The 27216-nt window shown below is 40.3% G+C and overlaps 1 protein-coding gene across 2 annotated transcripts; it reads left to right on the forward strand.

The window, feature by feature from the left end:
• LOC136421153 (short-chain specific acyl-CoA dehydrogenase, mitochondrial-like) lies at positions 1-27205 on the forward strand. 2 transcript variants are annotated; one of them, XM_066408312.1, is made up of 10 exons: positions 1-130; positions 9803-9945; positions 14523-14672; positions 16861-16975; positions 17413-17564; positions 19130-19300; positions 23680-23817; positions 24361-24456; positions 25758-25814; positions 26574-27205. In XM_066408312.1, the coding sequence occupies exons 1-10, from the start codon at positions 82-84 to the stop codon at positions 26736-26738; spliced, it is 1236 nt and encodes a 411-aa protein (XP_066264409.1). In that variant the 5' UTR covers positions 1-81; the 3' UTR covers positions 26739-27205. The 2 variants fall into 2 exon arrangements, with proteins under 2 accessions (XP_066264409.1, XP_066264416.1); XM_066408319.1 differs by lacking the exon at positions 9803-9945 and having other exon boundaries at positions 76-130.
• The last annotated feature ends 11 nt before the right edge of the window (positions 27206-27216 follow it).

Raw genomic sequence — 27216 nt, forward strand, 5'->3', positions numbered from 1 at the left:
CCTCTAGCGGAAAGTTAGTGAACTTCAAACAGTTCAAAGGTCGTGTCCTTAATTTCGTAACTTTACTTACATATAAGCAAGATGGCGGCGCTAGTACGGACTGTCAGTCGGCTTACCAGGAGAAACATGGGTATCGTACTTACTCTTGCTTGCTTTTAGTGTAATTTTCCAAGACGTAATGGCTATAGAAAATATTTGGTCTCGTGAAGGTTGCTGATCGTATATCGACTAGTCGTTCCAACACATTTTTATGTAACGTAAGCTTTTGTAACGTAACGTTTAACTTGCCCCCCTCCCTCGGTCCGCCTATAAATTTTTACCGCGTATGTAATACAGCGGAATACACATAAAGGAGGGGGAAATCAACCGAAATACTACATGCTTTGATGATTAAACATCGTAGATTGCTACAGTGTTGTGTAAAATAATGTACATGTATAACATGCGCCCACATAGACTGTGGACATTTATTTTATCGTTGTTTAGAAACACAACTTGCAGGCAACAGCCTCTTTCTGCTCAGTGTCAATAGTCCATAGTATAACAACGTTGTTATGGCCCTGGAAACAAGAATTCACAACAAACAAATTATCATGGCAACATCGATTCCAACCTCCGAATCCGGCATTCGAATTTTCGACAGCGACGCAACCGGCGCACTCAAAATTTGCATTCTAAATATTCTATGGAAGCCCGTGTGATACAACTTAGAACCCTGTGTGATACAGAAAATGATCACCCGGTCCGGAACACCCGTAGCGAACGTTTTCGCGGCCCAGGTATGACATAAGAGTATTAACAGCACAACCGTGGACATCAGCAAGAAGGATCGCAATCGCCGGTTGCCATGATCAGTATTTTGTAATGATTTTTTGTTCCCAGGGCCATATATACATTATTGTTAGCAATCTATGATGTTTCCTCATCAAAACATTCTGTATTTCGGTAGATTTCACCCTTCTTTATATTCGTATTCCAATGTATTCAGCTGTATTCCGGTAAATAGACGGACACCCCTCCCCCATGGAGTTTGAAGAATTACTAATACTATGATACTTTTTTAAATCTTAGAAGTGGAAGTCATAGCGTTACCTTCGAAGAATATTTGGTGATTCAACCTCCCAAATCATGCGTGTGATAGAAATAGAAGTACATGTGATACCGTAAAATACCGACCAGTGTGGAACACCCATACCAACGTTATCGCAGCCCATGGCCAGGTATGGTGTAACATCAGGCAGTTATTTCCGAAAATAGTTTCATCAGGTTGGTAGAACATAGAATGTTTGGAGTTTCTTTACACTAGTACACAACCGGGTCAACTCACCTGCTGACGTTTCGGTGTCTGTCAGACACCTTCAGAGCTTCTGATGAGCTGACTGGAGTACTGCCTCTCGTGGCTATAAGCAGCCGATGTAGCAGGTATATAAACTGACCCAAATGTGAAGAAATACACAGCGGGAGTTTCTTCACCACATGCACACTTCGCACGTACGTGTAGTTCGTCACGTCGCGCTAATTTGGCACGCGCGTGTATTTCCTCTTCACCACAAGAGTTGACACGTATTTCTTGAGCGAATTGAGGTGGCTTGTATATATTCCGAAAAACTCCCCCTGACGGGAGCCGGCTATGTATTTGAGCCGGGGTTTTCCAGGACTATGTTACGATAAACACACTGCGTGTATTCCTTCCGCTATTGACGATCTTTGCACGCAAAACTACCCCCGTTCGCCCGGAGGGTACTATTTTCTGCCCTGTGGTTTTACGGACTATGTTACGGTAAAACAGACTGCGTGCATTCCTTCCGCTAAGACGATCTTTGTACACAAAACTCCCCCCGCCCAGGGGCTACTATTTACTGCCCGGGGTTTTACGGACTACGTTACGGTAAACAGAATGCCTGTATTCCTTCCGCTAAGATGATCTTTGTACGCAAAACTCCCCCCTCCCGGGGGCTACTATTTACTGCCCAGGGTTTTATGGACTACGTTACGGTAAACAGAATGCGTGTATTCCTTCTGCTAAGACGATCTTTCCAGGCAAAACTCCCCCCGCCCGGGGGCTACTATTTACTGCCCGGGGTTTTATGGACTACGTTATGGTAAACAGAATGCGTGTATTCCTTCCGTTAAGATCTTGGCACGCAAAACTCCCCCCGCCCGGGGGCTACTATTTTCTGCCCGGGGTTTTATGGACTACGTTACGGTAAGCAGACTGCGTGTATTCCTTCTGTTAAGACGATCTTTGCACACAGCACGCCCCCCGCCCGGCCGGGCTACTATTTCCTGTCCGTGGTTTTACGGACTACGTTATGGTAAAATAGACTGCGTGTATTCCTTCTGCTTGCTAAGACGATCTTTGAATGCAAAACTCCCCCCGCCCGGGGGCTTCTATTTTGTGCCCAGGGTTCAGACTATGTTGCGGTAAACAGACTGCGTGTATTCCTTCCGCAAGGAGGTTGAAAATATATTTTTACGCTTTTTGTTCAAGTGGTAAAATAGAAATTATCGACCATTTCTAATTAATTCTATCTAATCCATGCCTTAGCAGACGTCGTTGTTGCAAGTTTTCCTCGGTAAAAAATTATCAGTTTCGTTGTATGCATTTCTTCTAAAGTTTAATTCTTGCTATTTCCTCAAATGTCAACCTATCATTGAAAGATTTTGAAAGGTAAATCCTGATGTCAATTGTAGATACTGCCATTGTTTACTCTGGGACGCGATGTTTGGTGGCAAATGAAGAAAAAAACAGTATTGCCCCCAGAGTTTGGCTGAAACAATTACATCATCTATGTACTATCCCCAATTTTCAAGAGTACTAGTAATTTGCTGATTAGACATTAGTTTGTTAATTTGAACTCTATTTGCTGCATTTCTAAGAATTGAAACCGTGAAGATTTACTGGGTCAGTGGTGTTAGGGTTCACATTTTCAAAGCATATTGCAAGTGTGAGGTAACATATTATAAATTAGAAGTATAAAATAGAAATACAACCCACCAGCTCCAACACAACTTTCAACAAATACGCAATGAAGGATAAATAAAATCAGTGAAAAAGATTTCAAATTGGACACAATCTCAACACTGAAATTCACAAGAAATCCAGTTGCTTTAGTTGCAAGCGCATTGCTCCCCATGAACTGTGTTCTATTGTGGATACTGCTGTAGTCGACGTCGGATGCAACTTAATCAGTGACTCACCTTCAGTGCCGTTCTTGTTTACCTTACATGTTTCTGTGTCTTGTACTTGTTGAACCGTATGATAAAGCACCCTTCTCACTGGACCCGCGGCACGCTGGCGGCGTCGCAGCGTCCTAAACTGGATTTGTGTTACTCTTGACTTTATAATGGGAATATCATTCAAAAAGTATGACCCAAAAGACAACAAAAACACAAAGCTTAATTAAAAGGATTCGTTTTTTGTCTATGACCCCGTTCACACTCATTTTTTTTAATCGCGATTGAAGTATAATCGCGATTGTTCGATCCGATCGCGATTGAACGCAAAGAAACTTTTGCGTTCACACTGCTTTTCGCCAAGTGGATTAAAGTACGCCGTGATCCGATCGCGATTGAAGCACAATTGAAGCATGCTATCGGCGATCATCTGGTAAATGTTGTTGTTGTCCTTGTTGTCCTTGTTTTGTGTCTATTTTTCCGCTAGACATTGTCACTTGGTGCGGTAAATGTCCCTCTTTCGGTGACATTTCCCCAGTTTGGCCTGCACCTCCTCTCTCCCCCAGATTGCGATGAGGACCCTGGTCTCCTCATCGCGCCATCTGCCACCAGCTGAAGTTACTGACGGAGTTTTATTCTTCTTCTTGGGCATTGTTGACGATGAAAAGTTGTTGTTGTTGTAAAAGAGCGATCTGACGTGCGGATTGGGTTTGTTTTCCCGCGCGATGCGAACTATGACCCCACGTACCCGCATGTATGACCTCCCACCCCCGGAACCAGCCGAAATCTCCGCCGATCGCGATGGAATGAATCGTAGTTGTGTTCACACTCAAAATTTGATAGGATTGGATTGGATCCGATCGCGATTAATCCAATCAAACTACCTCCGGAGGTAGTTACAATCCAATCGCGATTGGATCGTTTTGGATCGTTCCAATCGCGATTGGGAGCGTTCACACTGAAAAAATCAATTGCGATCGGATCGATTCAATCGCGATTATACTTCAATCGCGATTGAAAAAAAATGAGTGTGAACGGGGTCTATGACATTCGTTGAGTGCCGCGGGTCCAATGAGAGGGGGGGCTTTGGGAATAGATCCAAAGAGGCCACTGAGAAGTCAAATATTGCGCTAGGGAATGATGAGTAAGTTAGTAACACAAAATTGACGTAATGATGTCAAACCAAGGCGGTTAAAAGTCTATTCTCGATTCTAATCTACTTGGTCACAGTGGGAAAATTGAAACTATCGGCTGCTTCTGTCTGATTCATACTTTAGTAGACGTCATTGTTGGAAGATATTTTTTTATTCGTACAGAATTATCAGTTTCGGTGTATACCTTTCTTTTAACTTCCTTGGTTAAATCCATGTTGTTTCCTCATCAAATGTCAAACATATATCATTGAAAGGTAAGTCCTGAGGTAAATTGTGTTAGTAAAACCATAATTCCGACCACAACTTGAGTTAGGAGAAGGTAACGGTTTAGATACAAACGCAACACAGGGCAGAACATACACAACTTCGTCAGAACGTGGAGTTCATAGAGGAGAGGTCTCAGCAAAACGGCGTGGGAAACTCTTCTTCTGACATTTGAAATCGGCATGCTTACACATAGCAAAAGGTAAGTTACCAGGTGCTAATAATAAATAAATATATGTAGTAATAAAATAAATGAAGACCTTTATTGTATACATTACTTTTAGTATGCAACACTGAGTCGAATACAAAACGAAATCAATGAAATTAAATCAAATCCTTTGTCTAAGAAAAAATAACCGTAGTCAAAATGACCACGAAGTTAGATAAAAATTGAGCGGCTTTCACAAACCGACGACCACATTTTAGGCATTCTGTTTGTGCGATTTACACGTACATAACAAAAAGTAACAATGAATTGATAAAGGAAATGCCTTTATTATCCGTCAGAATAGAATGTATGACACGACGTTTGTACTTAGACAATGCCTTTGTTCACTTGGAGGACGCGACATTGGCGTCGATGCAAATGGCCAGACAGAGATGTGTATTCTAGATCATGGTTTGTTTTGTTACAAGGGGAGAAAACCCAGTACATAGAAGAGGTTGGACGTAAGTAATGCCATTCGATAAAAAGTGCTCAATTTATGTCAAGTACTTTATATATCATTGTCTATACTAAAAGCTTGTTAGTAGAAACCGGAAGATTCGAATGTAGTGTTAGGATAAACCATATGTTACAGCAGATCCATACACACACACACACACACGCACACACATATACACAACGTTACTACAGTTAATCTATCATTATCAAAGGGAGATAGTCAATCATGTTAAGTTTTACCACTTTCGTATTGGGAGGACGATTTTAACATTACTCTCCCCTGGAGACAGATATTTCAATTACCTTACAAAATTACTATCGACTCTGCAAGCAGGATATTCCAATTCAAACTCTTACATAAGTTTCTTGCCACAAATAGAATTTTGCATATTTGGAACATCAAAACTACTTCGAAATGTTCCCTGTGCGGGGAGAAAGAAGAAACAACGAAACATTTATTTTGGAACTGTCACATTGTATTCTCTTTTTGGAAAAAGGTGCGAACATGGTACAATTTCACAACAGGACATTACTTAGACCTTAACAACCCATTGAATATATTGTTGGGGGACTTATCCTGCGAAACACCAGTCATTTCAAATGTCATTGTCCTGTTAGGAAAAATATCTATATATAAAAACCGTGACTCATGTAATATATCCATCCAAAGATTTATTTCCTTTGTCAAGTATATATACAGATTGGAGGAAAATATTGCAACATTTCGGAACAAAATAGGTAAACACAATAAGAAATGGGAATCGTTATACCTTGTTTTCAGTTGATTGTGGCCACAAGTTACTCATTTGTCAGCGTATGTACAACTGTATTCTTTTGTTTCATGTTTCTGTATTGCATCTTTTGTTTATCTGAATAAAGTTTGGAAAAAAAAATTAAAATTGTTTTTTACCACTAAATGTGTTAATTTACACGAACGACGAAAGTAACGGTTAGTGATGCTAGGATAGTCCTTGTTACAATCGGCAGTGTGTGTGAAGTTGCTTCCCGCCGAATTTGCTGACACTTTCATCCAAAAGATATAAACAAGAGCTTTTAAAAAAAGCTGGTGTTTTGTCCACGTTTAGGCAAGGAAATTAACCCCCTTGGTTTATAAGTGTGCAATGGTTTCTCCTGTTTTTTTAAGTAAAACCTGCCAAAGGAAGTTACTGAAGTTTATTGTAGCCGACTCTGCTAATGATTTTAGCACTTAATATCAACATGTGTACATTATTGTTACTTTATGTTTCAGAGGTTTTATCTTTGAAAATCTGTAAAATTGTAGCTGACCCTACAAATGTCTGTTTAAATGTTGTATATCAATAAAGGTGAATGAATTTGACTTCCAGGTACTTTTGATTTTGCCCACTTACTAGTATGCTTGTTACTCAGTAGATTTGCTTTCATGCCGTACAATTTGAAACTAGAGTTCCACGACCTCATACCTTCGCCAAATGATTTTAACCTTTAGGACTGACGTATTAGGAGTGTTTCTCATCAATTATAAATCATACCAGTTGATTGTCTTAAAATATAACATGTCCAAAGTATGAGCTTAACAAATTAAGAGCTTAACAAAGAAGGTTATGCTAATATTTATCATCAATTATGCAAATGAGGTCCTTATTAACATAATTTGATTCATCGATGTTCACATAACTTCCCGATGCCACAAAAAAGTATCAAATGTATGAAATTGTCGTCATTTGCCAGTGTGGAATAATACAAGGTAGTCATTAAGAATGCAAAAAAGCCCACATTTGCATATTTTCTATCTATTAACAGCCCTCTCTTCCTCAGTTACAATTTGAATAGTCATATCATGGAACAAACCTGGTTTTTAAAATTGCCTCATTAATTATGCAAATTAGAATCTGATTTGCATAATTATCGTCCAATCATACCAAGCATCACACAAGCTATCCACATACCAAAAACTAGAGTTCCATGACCTCATACCTTCGCCAAATGATTTTAACCTTTATGACTGCAGATTTTTCTGTGTTTCTCATCAATTATAAATCATACCAGTTGATTGTCTTAAAATTTAACATGTCCAAAGTATGAGCTTAACAAATTATAAGCTTAACAAAGAATGTTATGCTAATATTTATCATCAATTATGCAAAGGACGCCCTTATTAGCATAATTTGATTCAACGATGTTCACATTCACATAACTCCCTGATGCCACAAAAAAGTATTAAATATATGAAATTGCCGTCATTTGCCAGTGTGGAATAATGGAAGTTACTCATTAAGTATGCAAATTAGGCCAACATTTGCATATTTTCTATCTATTAACAGTCCTCTCTTCCTCAGTTACAATTTGAATAGTCATATCATGGAACAAAGCCGATTTTTAAAGTTGCCTCATTAATTATGCAAATTAGAATCTAATTTGCATAAATATTGTAAAATCATACTAAGCATCACACTAGCTATCCACATAGCAAAAATCATGACCATCCATCAAGACCATATTTTTATAGTATTTTCTCATTAATTATGCAAATGAGGTCTTCATTTGCATAGTTCATATCAATTAAAATTTCTGTCTTCCTCAGTTACATATGTCACATGTTTCAGAGTCCTATCATGGAATCTGGTGGCTGTATAAACTTTCCTCATTAATTATGCAAATTAGATACTGATTTGCATAAGAAGTATCTAATCATGTACATCTACTTAACAAAAATCATGACCATCCATCAAGCCCTTCTTGAGTTATTCCCTTTCAAAATCAGACGCAAAACCTGCTCCTGCAGTTCCAAAAAAGCCGCTAGGGGGTCCAAACCCGTACCACTTACTCTCTGTCCAAAGATCTATGTACCACTCAAAAATCAGTTCCATAGCATGTCCAGAACACGAGATATCAAAACAGGAAGTTCCGCTGCAGTACCGTAAGAAGCCACTAGGGGGCCCCAAATCTAATAGTTTTCAGGTCTCATCAAGACCAACCAACATACCAAATATCAAAACAATCCATCAAGGCGTCGATGAAGATTAGACATCCAGGTAATAAGATACGCCAAAAAAGCAATTACTCAAACAACTGGATATGATTTTGGAAACGGTCAGACGTTTCAAGTAGCATCCACTACTTTTCGTCAGTGACTGTGAGCAAGATCAGTTGAACAGCAGGTTTATAACCACGAACTATGAATTGATATGCAAATAAGGAGAAGACAAATTTTTTGGGTAGTCCAATAGAAGGCAAATTAGACAACTCAAGACAAGGTTGAAGTAAAAGGGGACAATAGCTCCTATTGTTTTAGTATAGGAGCTAAAGCTGGTTTGCCCCCAAGGCTATGTCCCAAGTGCCAGACAGTTCCACCCTTAGCCCTCCTTTCCTGTTGAGGGTTGGATTGTATATCCTCTCATATATTGCCTCCCTTACTCCACGTTCGAACCAGCGGGGTTCGCGGTCAAGGATATCAGTGGATTCGAGATTGAACGAGTGCCCCTGGTTATGTTTTAGGTGGTGGAAAATGGCCGAGGAGTAGCGGTTAGCGCAATGTTCTTTGTACCTTTCATTAAGTGATCGGCTGGTCTCTCCATCAAGGCGTTCTTTAGTTATTCTGGTCCACTACAAACAGACAAACAGACAAACACTACCCTCTGCATAACCTTCTCGGCGAAGGTAAAAAGCACCATTGAATCATCAGCACTATTGTAATTAAGTGAAATAAAAGTTCATAACAGCTAAGGTTCTATCTAAAATGACTACCAAAACCAATTAACAGCTACCTCATGCCTATTATTCTGGTTTCCGCATTTACAACATTTCTTCCTTATTTTCCTGGATAATTTTGCTAAAATTCATGAAAATTCCCATATTTTTGTGCCGAGCGGCGTCACTTTCCACGTCCTTGTTGTCTGAATGAAGTTGATACTGAATAATGGAGCATTTGCTACTGTAACAAAGGATCGCTGTTTTGCAAACAACATCAAGAGCCTCTGTTTACATCGGGAATAGAAGTTTACTGGCGAGTGTTTTGCAAGAATCATCTTACCGCGCATAGGAGCCGCTGCACAGTATTTGCCATTACAATGAACAGAAAAATTCGAATGCCGGGTTTGGATTCTATGAAGTCCTGTTCATAAGACAAAGGCCTTGTGTATATTAAATGAATATTTAAAAATAACATATAAAATTTTTATTTATTTATTAATAAAAAAATAAAAATATGATATTCATAAATATGATATTGATAGATTGATATAATATTAATATGTATTTTTGATATCGTGCCAACATCGTGCTACGAGAAGATATACACGTGCGTACCAACGTCGCGCTACGGGAAGTTATACACGCGCGTGCGAATATCGCGCTACGGGAAGTAATACACGCACATGCCAACATCGCGCTACGGGAAGTTTTACACGCGCGTGCGAATATGGGGTGTGGTGACGAAACTCACGCTGTGTATTTCTTCACCTGAGGTACCCAAAGTATAGCTCGATGTAGGTGGCGGCAGGTGTGTTAACCTGGTTGTGTAAAAAGAAACTCCAAACATCAGGCTGTTAATGTTATGATTTAGGCTGGACCAGGGGTGTGGCCAGTCTTGCCGACCTTCCAGAGACTCACAACATGCTGAGGAAAACATGTCGTGACTTCGCTGACAATGAACTGAAGCCGATCGCAGGTGACTTGGATAAGGAGCACAGATTCCCAACAGAACAGGTAGACATACCCTTACCTTTTACATCAGGGTTGGACAAGTTTTGCAAAATTCACTGGCCCTATTGGGCCAGGACATGGTCATTTCTGTTGGCCTGAACTCAGAACTTTTCCCTTGCTAGAAATTTAAATGACATATTTCTAAGCATTTTACTTGCGGCAAGGAAATCCTTTTATTTTGCAGTATGAAAAAGCGCTCAAAGGTTTATAATGTGATGTAGACAAGTTGTAGAGTTGGGGCTGAAGATATCTCAATGGCCGAATTAGCCAAAAGTAAGGTACATGCTTCATCTTCAGAAGTTATGTGACGTTAACGTTACTGCATCAGTCAAACGCTATTATCAATCCCTAAAATAGCTATAAGGTCTCTCCTTCAACCTGTTTAATGCATGTAGAAGGTCTCTTCTTCATGAAGGGTAGCAGTGATTGGATGGAACCCAAAGCACCCTGCAGGGCTCTAACTAAGTAACTTTCATGCACACCTTTGTGCAAGTAATGTGCATGTAATTTTGGGCTGCACCTGCACTGGTGCAAGTACAAAAATGTAGCTCTAGTAGTAACGTAACATTATCTAGTAGTAACGTAACATTATTGCATGTCAAAACATCATGGCCATCTGTTTATCACATGAATATCACATGCCGCTCATGTTGGTGAAATTCTCTGCACAACATTATTTTCTTCCATCGCGTCAAGCAAGCGGCGGGACATCAGTGACTTTATTATTATTTGTCTTTAGATTACTTTGGACAGTTAATGTACATTTTTTCTGATCTTTGTTCTTCAAGTGTAGTGCTAGAAGGAGAAAGACTGAAGTGGAGGATAATGGGTAACCCTATCACAATTCTTCATCATATCAATGATAACTGCCCGCATGTAAAGGTACAATACCACCAATATGACTGAAATTGTTTTGAAGAACAAAAGATGGTGGTCGCGATTGAGAATTACGTTCATAGCGATCGTATGGGTGGTCCAGGGCGGGTCACGGAGACACACGCCTGCCAAAGGCTACCAAAAGTGGCATTACGCTTTGGCAGACAACTTGCTGTACTCAACAAAAAATTGCTCTCTATCTGTCCAATGTCTCGTTACTGTAAACGTGTTGTTAGTAGTTTTAAGTTTGCAACAGCACTATAGTCACATACTGCTGCAGTTATGGAAAGACCAGCGCCTTTTCGTACAGCCAGAAGGTCATCTAACCATATCTACCCTCTGGATACGTACTACAGTATATTGTACATTACTTCACTACCATAGTCAAACCTGTCCAAACAGTAGAGAGTTGATAACTGCATAATTATCTTCGCCGAGTACTTGTACTCGGAGAAGATTATGTTTTCGGTTGAAAAATCTATTGGGTGGGTCTGAATGTATGTCAGGAGCATAACTCAAGAAAGCTTCAATGAATCTTTATGATTTTCGGTAGGTGTGTACTGGTTGTGCAAAGGAAGGTCAAGTTCGAAAATGGTTCACCTTGCATTTTTCAACAGTACTGCAGCGGACTTTGCATTTTTTTGTGTTTGTATGTAGGCCAAAAAAATGACGGAAACGTTGATGGATCTTCATGATTTTTTGCAGGTGTGTAGATGTTGTGAAAACGGAGGTCAAGTTCAAAAATGGTTCCCCTTGTATTTTCCGTCGGTACTGCAGCGGGCTTTGTGTGGATGTGTATTTGTATGTCGCCAGCATAACTTGAGAAGCTGTCGATGGATCTGTATGATATCTAGTGGATGGGTAGGGTTTACAAAAAGGAAGGTCAAGTTCGATAATGGGCCTTCTAGCGGGCACCTAAGGTACTGCAACAGAGCTTCAAAATTTGGAGGCATATTTTCTGAAAGTGCTATGGTCATGATTTTTGTGTGGTAGATAGTTCATGCCACAGAAAGTAAGTTCTGTAAATTTGGGCCCCCTAGCGGCTTGTTAAGAACTGCAGTGGGTGTTTTTGTTTTGACATTCGGACATGAATAACTTGAGAAGGGGTCGACAGATCGTCGTGATATTTGGTATTTACAGAGCTCAGATGGTGCTTTACATAATCAATGACTAATTATGCAAATCAGGAGCTAATTTGCATAATTAGAAAGGAAAGTTTGTTAACCCACTGCATTTCATAATCGGACATGGGACTGTCAGGTCATGTAACCAGATGGCCTTGCATAAACGTACATGTAGGTCAAATAAATAAACTATCCTCCAAGCAGAGGTGTGGGACCTGCTGGTTTTTAACACGTTCAGTTTAGGCATTTTGTTCACCACGATTGGCGACATAATGAAAAGGGGACAAAATAGAGATAAAGCCTGACAAAAACACCTCAAAGCACGTCAAAAACCAGCCAGACCCACTCCTCTGCTTAGAGAGTATGCTGCACCAAAACTGCACCACTGCTACATTTGTAGGTGCGGAAAAGTCACATGTACATGTACTATGTCTTTCAAAATGTGTATGATATGGAATAAAGATTTATTCTATTCATATATATTGACTGTACCATTTCATCATCACTTTCAACTTACAACACTGCAATATCGAACCTTTGTGGCCCATATAATATCAACATACTCATGTTTTTTCATGACCAGTTATAACATATATCAGCACACTCTACACATATACTAGTCCTGTACCACCAAATGATTTTTAACCCCATCTAGACTGGACTCATTCGCCCCATCATAACTTCCAAATGGTATGGTGCATGATCAAATTTGCAGGGGGTGATAAGCACGTAAATATCAATCATAATAAGCCTTGATTATTTGGCGAAGATAATGTGTTCGTGGAACTCTAGTTCTGTCTGTTTTGATTGTGTCAATGTTTTTGACTCCCCACCCTACCTCTCCATTGGCCCCCCAGCCAGTGGTAGTGGGGTCCAGCTTGGTAACTTCGCATTATTGCACCAGCCGCATAATTGCACCAAATACGCTGACAAATTGGATGTGCAGTTAAGCGGATTCTACTCTATGTCGGTAATTCATGATCAAGAGGGTATCAAACATCTTACCCCACACCGCAAACACCATAGAATATGGAGTATCTCAAGATGTAATGCAACTACATCAGTGTTTGTAGTGAATCTTTTGGAGATTAGAGTTAGTATGGTGCACTGCTAGAAAGATGTACAGTCAAACCTGTCTATAGCGGTCACTCAAGGGACTGGCCAAAACTGGCCGCTAAGGACAGGTGGCCGCTATGGAGAAAATGTTGATTAATTGACCACGAGTGACACATATTTTCAGTACCCACTGAGATACATTTATTCACCGTACAGTACACATGTAAACATTGCATAGGTAAGTCACATTTTAGAAAGTCGATTGTTGTTCTTTTACTTCTATTATGGGCTTGAAAAAAGAATTATTGTATCTGCCAACTCCAAAATCCATGGCTTGCTCGAGCTTCATGTCTGTACAGACCAGCATCGCCATACTCTACTCTTGATCCTTCGCGACTGCTTCGCTGTAGGCACACGCGTCACCAACGAGTTTTAATCATATGAAACAAAGTCCTTCGCAGCAAAATGCCACCTAGTTAGTTAAGAACAAAATACATGTTGCTCAGTGGCCACTTACTGTTCGTTTTCGACCGTTTTGAAACATAAAATCGTGGCGATAGTTTTCCTTAGTCTGTTCTTGTTTCGCTTCCCGCTTGTCATTATCAGCTTCTACCATTATGCTAATAGGGTACTCAGAAGAAGGTCGCTCTTTTGATGGCTTTTTTTTTTTCAGAAAATTGCAATAGCACAAATTTTACATCATATTAATGTTATTCATATTTCTTTTGAAGCTTTTGGTAAAGTAATTATCCTCAGTGATACTTTGCAGCAAAATAAATTTAGCGCATTATACCTCCGAAACAGTGGTGTCTTCCGTTGACCTTTGTGCTGCTGACTATCAGCGCCATTTTGAAAATCGCGCAAAACACGTTTTGACTTTGAGCACCGGGGAAAACGGATATTGGGCCGGCATTCAAACATTTCCCGAATTTACCGCATCAGCTACATGTGCGAGCTGTATTTTCCAAAAAGCTGACGTAATATATGTCCAGTCGAAATGCACAGAAATGGTCAATTTTGCTACGATGTACAAACGCAAGCCATGCGAAGAAAATTATACTGACTTTGCGTCAAACCATGGATTTTCTAACAAAGATAAAACATTCTGGTTTTCTTTATTATCATCCTATCCAGTTGAGTCCACATAAATTTGATAACTACGTGAAAAATGAAGATTTTGAACCCGGCGTGCAGTGGCGAGCGGCTTTACCGGCGCGCTGTGACCGTTACCGACAGTGTTACTGTACTCGCGGGACTGAAAATCGTCTGGCCGCGACCTCGTTGGACAGGTGGCCGCTATAGCCTAATTCTTAATGCTTATGTCAATGGGAAAAATCCAAGGGACCGACAAAAAGTGACCACTATGGGCAGGTGGCCGATATGCAAAGGTGACCGCTAATACAGGTTTGACTGTACTGAATGTTCCAAAAACACCATATAAGTTGAATAATATAACACTGAGACCGAGCCAATTCCTTATATCTGCTTGGAGATTAACAAGGGATGTGTCTTTTTGATCCACAGATAAAGATGATGGGAGAGTTAGGCCTGATGGCCATTGACGTGCCGGACTCGCAGGGGGGGACAGGGCTTGACTACCTGGCCTATGCTGTAGCACTGGAGGAGATCAGTAGGGGGTGTGCTTCCTCAGGCTGCATCATGAGTGTCAACAATGTAAATGTCTACAGATCATCATGTTTCTTTGTTTATGTCATACCTGGGCCGCGAAAACGTTTGATACGGGTGTTCCAGACCTTGTGATAATTTTCCGTATCACACGGGGTTCTAGACCTGTATCACATGGGCTTCCATAGAATATTTAGAATGCATTTCGAGTGCGGCTGTTGTGCCGCCGTCGAAAATTCAAATACTGGTTTTGGAGGTTGGAATTAATGTTGTTACAGTTTTGTGTTTGAGGACACAAAACTCCCTCAACTTTTGGCGCATTCCGCATTAAAATGTCTGTTTCTTGGGTTGGTATGACATAAATAAAATACAACACGGTGTATTCCGCATCACCCTTGGTCCCAGCCCTCCCGCGGGTTGGGCTGGTACCTCCCGTATTGTATTCTATATGTATTGCATGTACTGTAGATCTCAAGTGTTTTGCAGTGGTTTTATTTTGTAGTGCACATGTTCATATTTTTTTCTTCATACCAGACACTGGGACAGCATGAAAATTGTTTTATATGCAAAGCTACTGGGTAATTATTAATTCATAGAACTTATTGTGAAATTCTGCCTCCCCTAAAAAAATTTGGATGCCCTGTCTATAAATCCTAGCTAAAAGCCTGTTAACACATTAGATATAAATGATATGAAAGCAAACTCTTCAGGAAGATTTATGAGCTATAAAAATATATCAGACATTGCTCCATTACAAATAAAATCATTTTTCATACTGAATGATTTTGTTGCAAGGTAATCCAATAGGACGATCACAGAGCCACGCCCCCTGTTCTATTTCGATCACCTCAATCAAACAGCGCTTTACGGACAAAAATTGGCGTCCGGCAAGGCTGTCAATAATGCCGCTGGCATCGAGTTACCGGGGGGTAGCTTTTTTATAGTTTTGGGTGTGTCTGTGTGTGTCTGTTTTTCAGGATTTTTGTAGTCAGCATAACTCAAGAACCTCTCCATAGATTATGATGATATTTGATATGTGGGTAGGTAATGTGAAGATGAAGGCCAAAGTCGATTTTGGGCCCCTGTTATGTGACCTTGGTACTGCAGCAGAACTTCTGTTTATTCTATCTTTTGAACTGGACGTACATGTACTATGGTCTTGATTTGTTGGTGGCAGAGCTTGTGATATAAGGAAGATTTGGTGTAATGTTTGGGCTCCCTTGCAGCTTGCTCTGGAACTGCAGGGGCATTTTTGTAAAATTTTTCCAAGGGGAATAGCTGAAGAAAGGAACAATGGACTTCCATGATATTTAGTATGCTGGTAGCTTAGACAGAGATGTACATAATGAGATGCAAATTATGCAAACTGGGACTTCATTTGCATAATTCATGAGGAAAATCTATATTTGCAGTTTTCCATTATTGAACTCAAATACATGTATATGTAACATGTAGTTTATGGCAGACACCATTTATGCAAATTGATTCCTAATTTGCATAATTTATGCAAAGGTGCCATTACTCTTTGTAGTAGTAAAGTATTGGACTGCTAACATTGTTAGATTGGACTGCCAACAAAATGCATAGTCATTTGCATAATCAAAATAGTTCATGGAGATTTGAGGTCTCCAAACTCTTGTCAATTTTGTTTTTGTCCTGAGCATGCATGCAGTCAATACAGTGGAAAACCCATCACAGATATACCTAGTTCCCTACTTGACACATGCCAATTCTGTCAGTCAAGTGCTGTTTTTGATAGAGGTGTTCAAAATAGAGCAGGGAGTTCTACATGTACAAAATGTATATGTTGTTTCACGGGCTTGGTCTATTATGACTAGTTGGAAATGTAAGGAACTGACTGAAATACTGAGGTTGAGTCTTGTTACACATGCGCCATGTACATTCTGTGCACCACAAAACGCAGGAACAAAGTTATTGCTGTTGCATTGATGTGAGGTGCTCACTTAAGCCCCCCTTTCACTGGACACGCTGCACGCTGGCGTTGTCGCTGCGGTCAATCGAATTGATAAAGCACTCAACGAATTTCATAGACAAAATACGAATCTTTTAAGCTTTGTGTGTTTTGCTGTCTTTTTGGTCTTGTTTGTACGTTTTGAAAGATATTCCCATTATGAAGTCAAGGGTAACACAAATCCAGTTAGGACGCAGCGACGCTGCCTGCGTTCCGCGGGTCCAGTGAGAGGGGGGCTTAATATTTCATTCTGTTTCTCCACAGTCTCTTTTCCTAGGTCCTGTGAAAAACTGGTCCACAGAACTGCAGCGGGAGACCTTCATGCATCAGGACTTTCTCAACGGCAGGAAAGTTGGCTGCTTTGCCCTGAGTGAACCTGGTAACTTCGCATGAAAGATCATCTGTGTTGGTAGAGTACATATTGGAAATAATTTGAAGCTTTAATCCAACACAAGAATTGACCTACCATGAATTTTCGTTTGGACCGTCCAACCTTCGTCAGACGTTCAATCCACTGCATTGAACGCCAGAATGTCGGAAGCGTTATGACGTCAGCAGTGAATCGAAAGCAGTGCTCTGGTCTTCTACATGCATGCATACATAGTACATACAATTGCTACAGAGAATATGCATGTAACCTTCTTGGCAAAGGTAACAATGGGTATGACATTAGTATACAGTTGTATACCTTACACAATGTCATGCACATATAGAATACTGTAGCTGTTAATTCACTGCACACCACATTCATATGGCATACACAGAGGATTAGATTTCATATAATGGGTGTGTCTTTCCGATGGTTGAACCCACTAGGTAATGGTAGTGATGCAGGTGCAGCTTCCACAGTAGCGAGACTGGAAGGCAACCACTGGGTCCTGAACGGTACCAAGGCCTGGATAACCAACAGTTATGAAGCATCAGCCACAGTGGTGTTTGCCACCACTGATAAGGGGTTAAAACACAAGGTACAAGCATATAACGTTAAGTGATTGAATTTTAGTTTATAAAGATTCATTTCTTTTTCTGGTGGTCTTACAATACATGCTTGACAATACATTTAATACATAAGGCCACACCAATTTTTGTTGTTGTTGTTGTTGTTACACCTTGATAAGTGAAACCTTAAAATTTGTTGTATTTAGGTTTTTGGAGTGAGCAATAGAATTTGAAATTCAAGTTCTGAAAATTATGCACCATTGATTCTACTTTATTTTGTCTTGTTTTTTTCTGAGCACCTAAATTTGTAGGCAGTGCACCAATTCTAAAAAATGAGTTTCAAGCCCTGAAGACCTATACTGATATTATTCAGTTTTTGATGTTTTTATCTAGCCTGGGTGCCATCCTATTTCTACCTGGGCTCCTACATTAGGGTAGCGATTGTAGGAGCCCGGTAGAAATAGGATGGCACCCAGGCTAGTTTTTATCTTCCAATGTTTTTTTTTTCACAATTTACATAAGTGAAAAGTTAACATAAAAACTACTTGATTTTAATGATTTTCAACAAACAAATGCATCTTCTGTACAGTGGTAGTACCAGGATGAGTTAGTTGTCTGCCATAGAATTTTTTTTCAAGCACTTTATTATTCCTTATGTTACATAAGCCACAATTATCACCCCAGACTTTTTACAATTTTTCTATTTATTTTTTTCCGTCCTGTCGCTCCCTTTTTTTTCTGAGAACCAACAAATTGAATTGGTGTGGACTACCTATAGATTTGAAAACAAGTCTTGGGAATTCTAACTAAAAAGAGAAACTAATTGTATAGTCCAGGCTTGTGCATTGAGGTTCAACCCATCTTCATGTACAGATTTTTCATAGATTGTGACTGTATACCTTATCATTAACGCTAATTCACCTTAATCCGCATACTGTAAATGCGTTGAAGTTCGTGGGGATTTAATTTCGCGATAGGGAGTGTTTGTGGGGGTTTTAAGTTTGTGTTTGAAAGTTAACAGAAGTACTACAGAAACACTGACGGCTTTATTTGTCAAGATTAAAAAGTCACCATCATTTTTGTCCAGCCCATTACATGAAGCTACAAGACTCGAAGAATTGATGGCATGATGGAAGGTCAGGAAAATCCTGCCCTCTACGCTCCACTGGGTACTCTAAGACTGGTACATTTAAAAAAAATCAATGACCTTTAAAGAAAAGTACTATTGTACCCCAGGTAGGTGCTCAACACATTCTTGAGAAGGCCTTGACAACACCACTCTCAGAACTATGATAGTTGACATTACATCAGTTTATTAGCATGTCGTCTATCCTCTGCCAGGTTCCAGAGGCGACTGGAAAGAGTAGAAATTGGCCAAATAGACAGAAAAACATGAAAGAGGAGTTAGTTTGCTATAGGGGTACAGTTTGCCGCTCTAGGATGGCATATTGGACCCTCTCTCCGTAGCCGACTCCCTTAGCATACTATTTCACTCTATTTGGCCAATTTCTACTATTTTCCAGCCATCCGCGGAGCCTGGTAGTGGCAATCTATAAGCTTCCTTGTTTCTAAAGTGCAGTTCTATACCCTGTAGGGCATCAGTGCATTCCTGGTTCCCATGCCATCAGAAGGATTGATGTTGGGTAAGAAGGAGGACAAACTGGGCATCCGTGCCACCAGCACTGCCTACCTCATCTTTGAAGACTGTAAGATTCCACGAGAAAACCTTCTGGGACAACCAGGGATGGGCTTCAAAATCGCCATGGTAATGTACACTAGTAGAACAATAAGTAACTTTGAAGTCTTTACCGGCAAGAAGAGTACTCTGGAGTTCTCTTTTGAGTGAGCATTGTTCTCTGAAGTTCTATCTCAGCTCTCTCATAAGTCTCTTTCCAAATCATCTGTGAAAACAAACAGAACTTGGCCCAAACAAATTTTAATGCTAAACTCCTTGGCTAAACCAAACAGTATGCGCAGCTTCTCTCCGACGATCGATGTCGGCGAGCCTGTACAAAACAAAACATAAAAGAGTTTGGTTCATGCAAATAGTAACTCGTAATTATCAACTGTTGGCCCTCTGGACTGGAGTGATCAAGTATCATAATGATCAAGTCTCTAAAGAAATGCCAACGCTTTACAGGATTCCTTGCAGATTATTAGATTTCTCCTAGATTAGATCTGTTATCCAACTGTGAAATAATGAGCTAGAATTGACGTTTGTGGTTTGACACTTGAAGCCGCCCGGCAAAGCTAGGGACAGACAGTGCCAGACATAGATGTGTATTGCGTTCTTGAGCCTTTTGAGATATTTGAGAACGACAGTCCGACTATCATCTCTGTTTGATGAGAAAAAAGAAGAACAAGATTTTTCCATTTTGAAAATGATATTCGATCTGAAAACTTTGTGTGAAATTATTTTCGGAAATTTGTGTGAACCAGTTAGACCTTGTATGAATTCAAGTCTTCTAAAGATTCCAAACACAGTGGCAAAGACAGATGTCCAGTGTGACACTCCTAGGAAATCAGTAATTTATTCATTATTGTTATGTAGCGTGAAAAACGCGGGCCCCATTGTCTGATATGTGCACGATGCAAATGAGACGATTTTCCTTCATAGTTTTCATGGAACGTGAATGAGCCAAGCTGATTTTGTTTTGTGTCAAGTGTAGAATTGTAAACCTTTATTATATGATAATAGTTGATTTATTGGTTGACAACCTCCAAGTACTTTGCAGCCATTTTATGCCAGGGGTTACATTGTTTTGGGCTGAATCATTGAGCTGATTTATGAACATTTTGTCTGATCGTATCTTACGCTTTTGGGTGGACAAAAATTAAGATGAATAAAACTTTCCGATCGAATAGTTTGCACTTTAAAGTCTGGTATCAAGGAGGTTGTATCAAATACAGGTAATTTGTTTACAATCTTGAAGGATGTTTCGGAGAAATAATTGGCCAGTGCGATGAGTGAAGCAAATAAAATAAAAACGCAAGGGAGTTGGTTGACCCGAGCAGTATATACAAAAATGTATAATTTTGTTTGATTTGAACCTTTGTTTATTCATGATAAGCTCAAATCGGCATGCAGGCCGCTTTTCATTGAGGTCACGAGGGAAGAGGTAAGGGTCAGATACAATATAACAGAGATACACAGTCATTTGAGTCCTAATAACTATATCAACATATATCATTACATGTTTATGGTACAACAATATACAATTTCTACAACATACAACATAAAGTAGGGCGAAAGCTGGTTCATGGTCCGTGTCTGTTCGTTTAGTTCATTTCCGTTACTTCAAGAGTCTCTTAAAGGAAGTCAGATTCGGAGCCGTACGTGTGTCTGGCGGTAGGCTGTTCCAGACATTTGGTCCACGGTAGGCTACCGATCTTCTGAAGATCTCTCGCTTGGGTTTGGGGACAACCAGCTGACTGCTTGTGCTTTGTCTGATTGTACGAGTACTCTGGTCTCTGCAGTACACTAACATCTGGCGCATGTAGGGTGGCAGTTTGTTGTTTAGGGCTTTGTAGGTTTGTACGGCATTGTAGTATTGGAGTGTTAACAATAGTTATCGTAATAACAATAGTTGCAACGATACGGTACCGACAGACAAGCAATATACCCCGTGTTCTGATTTGAAACCGATCCCGTAGATACGTCGCAAGCACAAACTTGAATTTATGTTTTGAACGTTAGTATCATATTTCTTAAGATATTCAGCCATTGAAAATATCAAGAGGTTTCGTTGTAAACGGGATATGGCGCATTATTTTTAAAAATTTGGAGTCAAGTGAGCTCATTATCGGCATGCGCGCAGCAGCTACATCGAGCTCTGCAGGCGGAAGTATCTTGAAATGAAAAGCACGGACGACTTTTGAGCATGTGCGCGTGCCGGCCCAGTGACTCTAGAAACCAAAGGCAAGCGCGCGGTGACATTGCTAGAAAATGTGGATTACTTGATTCTATCACCTCCTTGATTCTATACAAATGGTCGATGGCATAAAATATTGTATTTCTGCCCTACGACTGGCTCAAATTTCCGATAGAAATGACGTCGGTGTCCAGCGTGTGCGAATCGGACCTGCCAATCTCCGTGCTGCTACAGCAATTCGGAACCCTTTGAGGGTTTCCCCTTCATTTGGGGGATGTCATTGCTTTAGCTACATTTTTATCAATTTTTTCCCCGGTTCTGCCCATTGTTTGATCTAGACTTTCAGCTATTAAATGCCAGGATAATGTGGCAAAACAAGCATGAGACCTGATCTGGGATCTGACGCAATGCGAACACTTCTGCTTGTTATCGCTGCGTTGGGATTTTTCTGTATGTCTGGGCTTCGTTATCTTTATTCAACGTTGATTAGAACCTCTTTAGTTATCATTATCAGTTAATTTTGATACTGGTAATTTGGACATAGGCAATCGTGGCGCGAGTTTGTTGGCATGCTGGTAACATCCGTACAGGGTCTGATGTGGTGTGGTCTTTGATCAAGGAGCTATAATATACTTGAGTAACCTCATTGCATTGATATATCAAGCAGCCCAACTGGACAACACGACCACAGCGCAGCGTGGTGAATTCACCCCCCCCCTCTACTAGGCGGGACTAAATGAATTATCGGACAGACGCTAATTACTTTTTAAGTACCCATTGTTCTAAACAAGTGATTCTCTCACAGGGGAGTCCCAAACTTAGGTGTGAAGAAGGGATCTCAAAAAACTCTCTTTTGCTCAAGAGGAGTTCTCTTTTAATGGAGACAGTTCTCTTTCAGGTCTCTGTTAGGCTTGTCCTTTGTTCTGAGTACTCTCTTTGCCGGTAGAGACTTCAAAGAGACTTATGGCTCTACTATAGGTTAGAGGTCACATCCAGGATCCCTTGGCATGCTGGGAAAATTGATAACTCTTGGTCACATGAGGCAAGCCAAATAATTAACATGTCAATCTGACACAGTATGCAGGCTCCACACACAAGCTGTCACTAATGGTGCACTTGCACTTACCCATAATTCTGTTATTCGAAATATGGCCTATGTTTGGTGTTGAACTTAATCAAGTTAATGGATACAAATCTTTACCATACATTGTACCTCCAGCCCACTACTTGCCTACACACACACATGAATCTTGTCTCTTTATGACAATGCTTGGCAACAAAAAATTAATCCAGTGACATTCCAGACATTTCAAAGTAAAAATCAAGCAAGAGGGCAAGATGAAAACAGAAGACTGGGAAGAATATTTCAGTCTGACTATGTTCACTCCCTGAATCTGTGTGAACATGATGCAGGCCCCGTTCATGATGAAAAAATTAAAATGGTTTGATTCGTTTCGGCTACAATCTGACCTGAAACAGTTTACATTTTGCGTTAATGATTCAAATTTGCAACCACACTCAAAACGGTTTACATCAAAGTTGCATATTATGCAAAGTCTGTTGTGATCCTGCACTGCCTCGAGTTGGTGGCCATAAAAAGATTTTACGATTCAAATATTCAAAAACCAGTTGTACTTTAGTTGTCTTCGATTGGCACTGAAATGCTGTACATGTCCTGCGTTCCTTCTCGGCCCTGGAAATTTCTTCGTACACCTCCTGGTTCTGATATATGCCATCAAGTTTCCTCAGTATCTCCTGATTTTCCAGAATATATACCAGGAATCCTGGTTTTCCTTAGTCGACCAGTTAGAACTCGAGTTGGTGGTCATAACAAGATTTTACGATTAAAAAACATGCCCAAAATATCTGATTTACCGCGCTAACCAAAAGTGACGCCGCAAACTATGATCCCACATACCCAGTGTACGATGTCATAAACACCGAGGCAAAATGGTTTCACACCACTTGTGCGTTCATGATGACAATACCCCAAAACCGTTTTATTCTGAACTATTGCAGACTAGGGGGAGGTTCAGAAAAAAATGGAAAGAAACCATTTCGGAGCATTCATGTTTGATTTATTTCGCCGAAACGGTTTGAACCGTTCTATTTTTTGCATCATGTACAGGGCCTCAGATTACTATGTTTTTGTGTATTGTGTGTACTATCAAGGAGGTTAAAACCTATTTTAACCTCCTTGGTACTGTTTATCAATTTTTTGTTAAGCCAACAAATTAAGTACATTATCCTATATGTATATGTTTTTGTACAGGAAACCCTAGATGCAGGTAGGATTGGCATCGCGGCGCAGGGTCTGGGTATTGCGCAGGCTGCCCTGGAGCTGGCCGTGGACTATGCTATGAAAAGGGAGGCATTTGGATCTCCCATTGCCAAACTGCAGTCAGTCCAGGTAACTTTCAGCTTAAAAAGAAACTGTCTCAGCTGTAGCTGTTGCTGGAATTTGAGCCAATATAACTGACTCCCCACATGACTGGACTTCTCCTTGCAACTCTTTGGCACAAAGCTGCAAGGAGGAACCTCTTGAAGATTAGTAAAGAGTAGTAGACCATTATGCCGCGAGATATAGGATACTATGAAAATATTAGATTTGGAATTTATTGGAATTGCAACAGTGCAATACACGTGGGACACAGGCAGCTATTGCTGATGTTGTGACCCACACACATAATATAGCCGTTTTTTACACTTGGCTGGACTGGGGAAAGTCGTGTAAAGTGCCTTTTTCCCAGGAAAAAAGATGGATGGCGCCAGGGGATTCGAACCCGGGACCCTTGGGTTCGGGGCCAAAAACCCTGCCGTTATGCCACACAACCCCGACGATTATTATATAGATATATAGATATTAGATAATTCTTAGGTTGTGAAAATAGAATTAATGAAATTATTGACAGGATATTTGATATGTTGTTCTTCGTGTGCTTTTAATAAACAGAACAAGCTGGCAGACATGCACCTTAGTGTGGAGAGTGCACGTCTGCTCACATGGAAGGCGGCTGCATACAAGGATGGAGGCAAGAATTATATCAAGGTCAGATGTTTGAAAATACATGTATGATTTAGAAATTTGGTAGAGAGAATGGCACAGTGAATAGAGCACTCTCCTTGCTTGATCCCAAGAAGAGTCATACCATGGACTTCTCATCAAATTGCTTATCATAATTATTGTAAGGCAGTCATATAAAAGTAACAGTACCATATGACTACAGATATCAGGGATAACTGACAGAGGTTGTCTACAGAGTGAACTACTGCTTTATCTGCTACCATGTTGGTGCCCTTATTTGTATCTTAATGATTCAGACATGGAGGCAAGATGTTTCAGGACTATAGAAGATTTTCAAACCCAGTCAGATAACTATGAAATATCTACAGCTCAAAGAATGGTATAGCAGAGGAATCATAACTTGCTGATAAAACACAAAAATTGAAATGCAACTAGAAAGGCAACATTTGCAAGAGCAAATACAGCATATTTTGCCCTTCTCTCTCCCAATGCAAAAATTACCTTTTAAAATTATCCCAGTGCCAAAAAATCTGCCTAAACTATTGCAAAGTCATTCCAGCCCAAAATGGAACTTGTGTCCCCTGTGCAAGAATGGATGCTAGCATGGTGCAAATGAACTTTCACGGGAATTCCCATACATAACGGGCCATGAAAACATGTCTATCAAAAAAACGCTGCCGCCGCATATCTTTAGCAAAATTAAACACAGTTTTGAGTGTTGCAGAGCTGCTGACCTAGTGTTTGTACAAATCCATAGTGTGACGGAAGGGGTTCTTCAGAGCATTGATACGCTTGCAACCATCACCAGATTATAGCGATCACTGTTGCCTGATTATTAAAGGTGAAAAACGGTTGTGGTACGTTGTGAGAAACGGCCAATCAATTTACATGCTATGTTACACGGGTATTACATCCATGACAGACCATGTGACAAAGCAACTTTCAGCCCCCCCCCCCCCCAAAAAAAAGAGTATTAATTTATTAGTTTGATATTAGATAGAATTTTAGAAATGTTGAGTAGGGTGTATCCTGTACTCTTTGGGTCCGCAGTTAACTAGTCAAACTTCCAGCCTGTTTCTGAATAAAACTGCTTCCTTCCACGACGGACCGGTCTACCGTCACAACGCACAGCCATGCAGAGATCGAACAGCTTATCATCCAACATGGCTGACTTCACGTCACATGAAAACGAAGAATACATTTCTGTGAATTATCTACATTTGTGAATGAATATTTTTATTTATATACCTATGATAGATATACTTTGGACTCCCTGCGTTTGTATGCTTGTTTTCTTATTGCTTTGTCATTCCTTTACCCTGTAGGAAGCTGCTATGGCAAAACTAGCTGCATCTGAAGCGGCTACATTCTGTGCACATCAGGTAAGTCCCACTGTACTCCTGCTTTCTTTCAGTATTTATGAACACAGCCTTGGTTTGGTGACGTGTGTAGGCCTGTGGTTCATGGACAGTTATCAATTTGTGGAAAGTTGTGTTGTTCATCTGACATAGAATAGGAGAGGAAGAAGCCTTGTTAGACAGTGAAGACAAATGCCAAAGACTTACTACTGTCCTCTTGGCCCCTTTCAGTCTGTTTTATCTAGCACAATGTGTTCTTGTTCCTATGAAACTTACAGTTATGTTCTGAAAGAGAATGTCTTTTGACTAATAATTTTACGTTCCTCCAGATTAGTCATTAAACTTTTTTATAGCAAAGGTCTACCAGGCTCCAGGCGGCTGGAAAGAGTAGAAATTGGCCAAATAGACAGAAAAACATGAAAGAGGAGTTAGTTTGCTATAGGGGTACAGTTTGCCGCTCTGATGGCATATTGGACCCTCTCTCCGTAGCTGACTCCCTTAGCATACTATTCACTTTATTTGGCCAATTTCTACTATTTTTCCAGCCATCTACGGATCCTGGTAGAGGCTACTTAGGGCTACTGTTGAGGCCAGAGAGGTGTCATCCCCTGTGGTTGTACATATGTAAATACGTTGTGTTTGGGATTGCATCTCATTAATATGTATCAGCAGCAACACCTGTGCTGCATTGCTATGTGAACCAGTCAAAATTGCATTGAAGAAGGTGACAGATGGTCACTGAAACGTTGGTGGAATAAAGTCTTTTTATTCTGTTCTGTGTAGTGTATACAGGTACTAGGAGGGATGGGATACGTCACAGATATGCCGGCGGAAAGGTACTATCGAGACGCACGCATCACCGAGATCTACGAGGGTACGAGTGAGGTCCAGAGGCTGGTAATTGCCGGAAGGCTGCTGAAAGAGCACGCCGACCTTACCAGTTGGTGATGTTACAGACAGTCCGACATGTGTTCTTGTAATGATTGAACTCTTTTGGTAAAGGTCACATTGTAAAATTGAAAAGCCATTGAAATGAACTTATATTAGAGAAATATACTACAATATGTTTCTCATTTGTGATCTGAGTACATGTATATACAAATGTACCTAGATGCCTGACGCTGAATACCTTCTATAAGACTAGTCAGCTCTATATAACCTCCTTGGTCAGCTTACGTGGCCCAGGGCACCAAATAGGTGAGCAATACTCGATAATACTTCTGTTAGCCAAAGTTACAGTGACTTACGACTGTCAACACTGGTCGCATAACCTACAGTGTGTTTTATAAAGCCTAACATAGAGTTTGCTCTGGTTCTAGTTCAAAGGTTATGTTATAGTGAGATGCTAATTATACAAAACAAGAGCTAATGTGTATATTTGATTGTATATAAATACACAGTGTTTTCAAAATCTATCCAGTTTCTT

The sequence above is a fragment of the Branchiostoma lanceolatum genome, chromosome 1 (assembly GCF_035083965.1).
Source record: "Branchiostoma lanceolatum isolate klBraLanc5 chromosome 1, klBraLanc5.hap2, whole genome shotgun sequence".
NCBI lineage: Eukaryota > Metazoa > Chordata > Leptocardii > Amphioxiformes > Branchiostomatidae > Branchiostoma > Branchiostoma lanceolatum.

Excerpts from the sequence above, each read along its gene's own strand:
- LOC136421153 (XM_066408312.1), top strand. The coding sequence starts at position 82 with ATGGCGGCGCTAGTACGGACTGTCAGTCGGCTTACCAGGAGAAACATG. Across the intron at positions 9,946-14,522 it reads ACAGATTCCCAACAGAACAG|ATAAAGATGATGGGAGAGTT; the intron begins GTAGACATACCC and ends TTTGATCCACAG. Across the intron at positions 24,457-25,757 it reads GAGGCAAGAATTATATCAAG|GAAGCTGCTATGGCAAAACT; the intron begins GTCAGATGTTTG and ends TTTACCCTGTAG.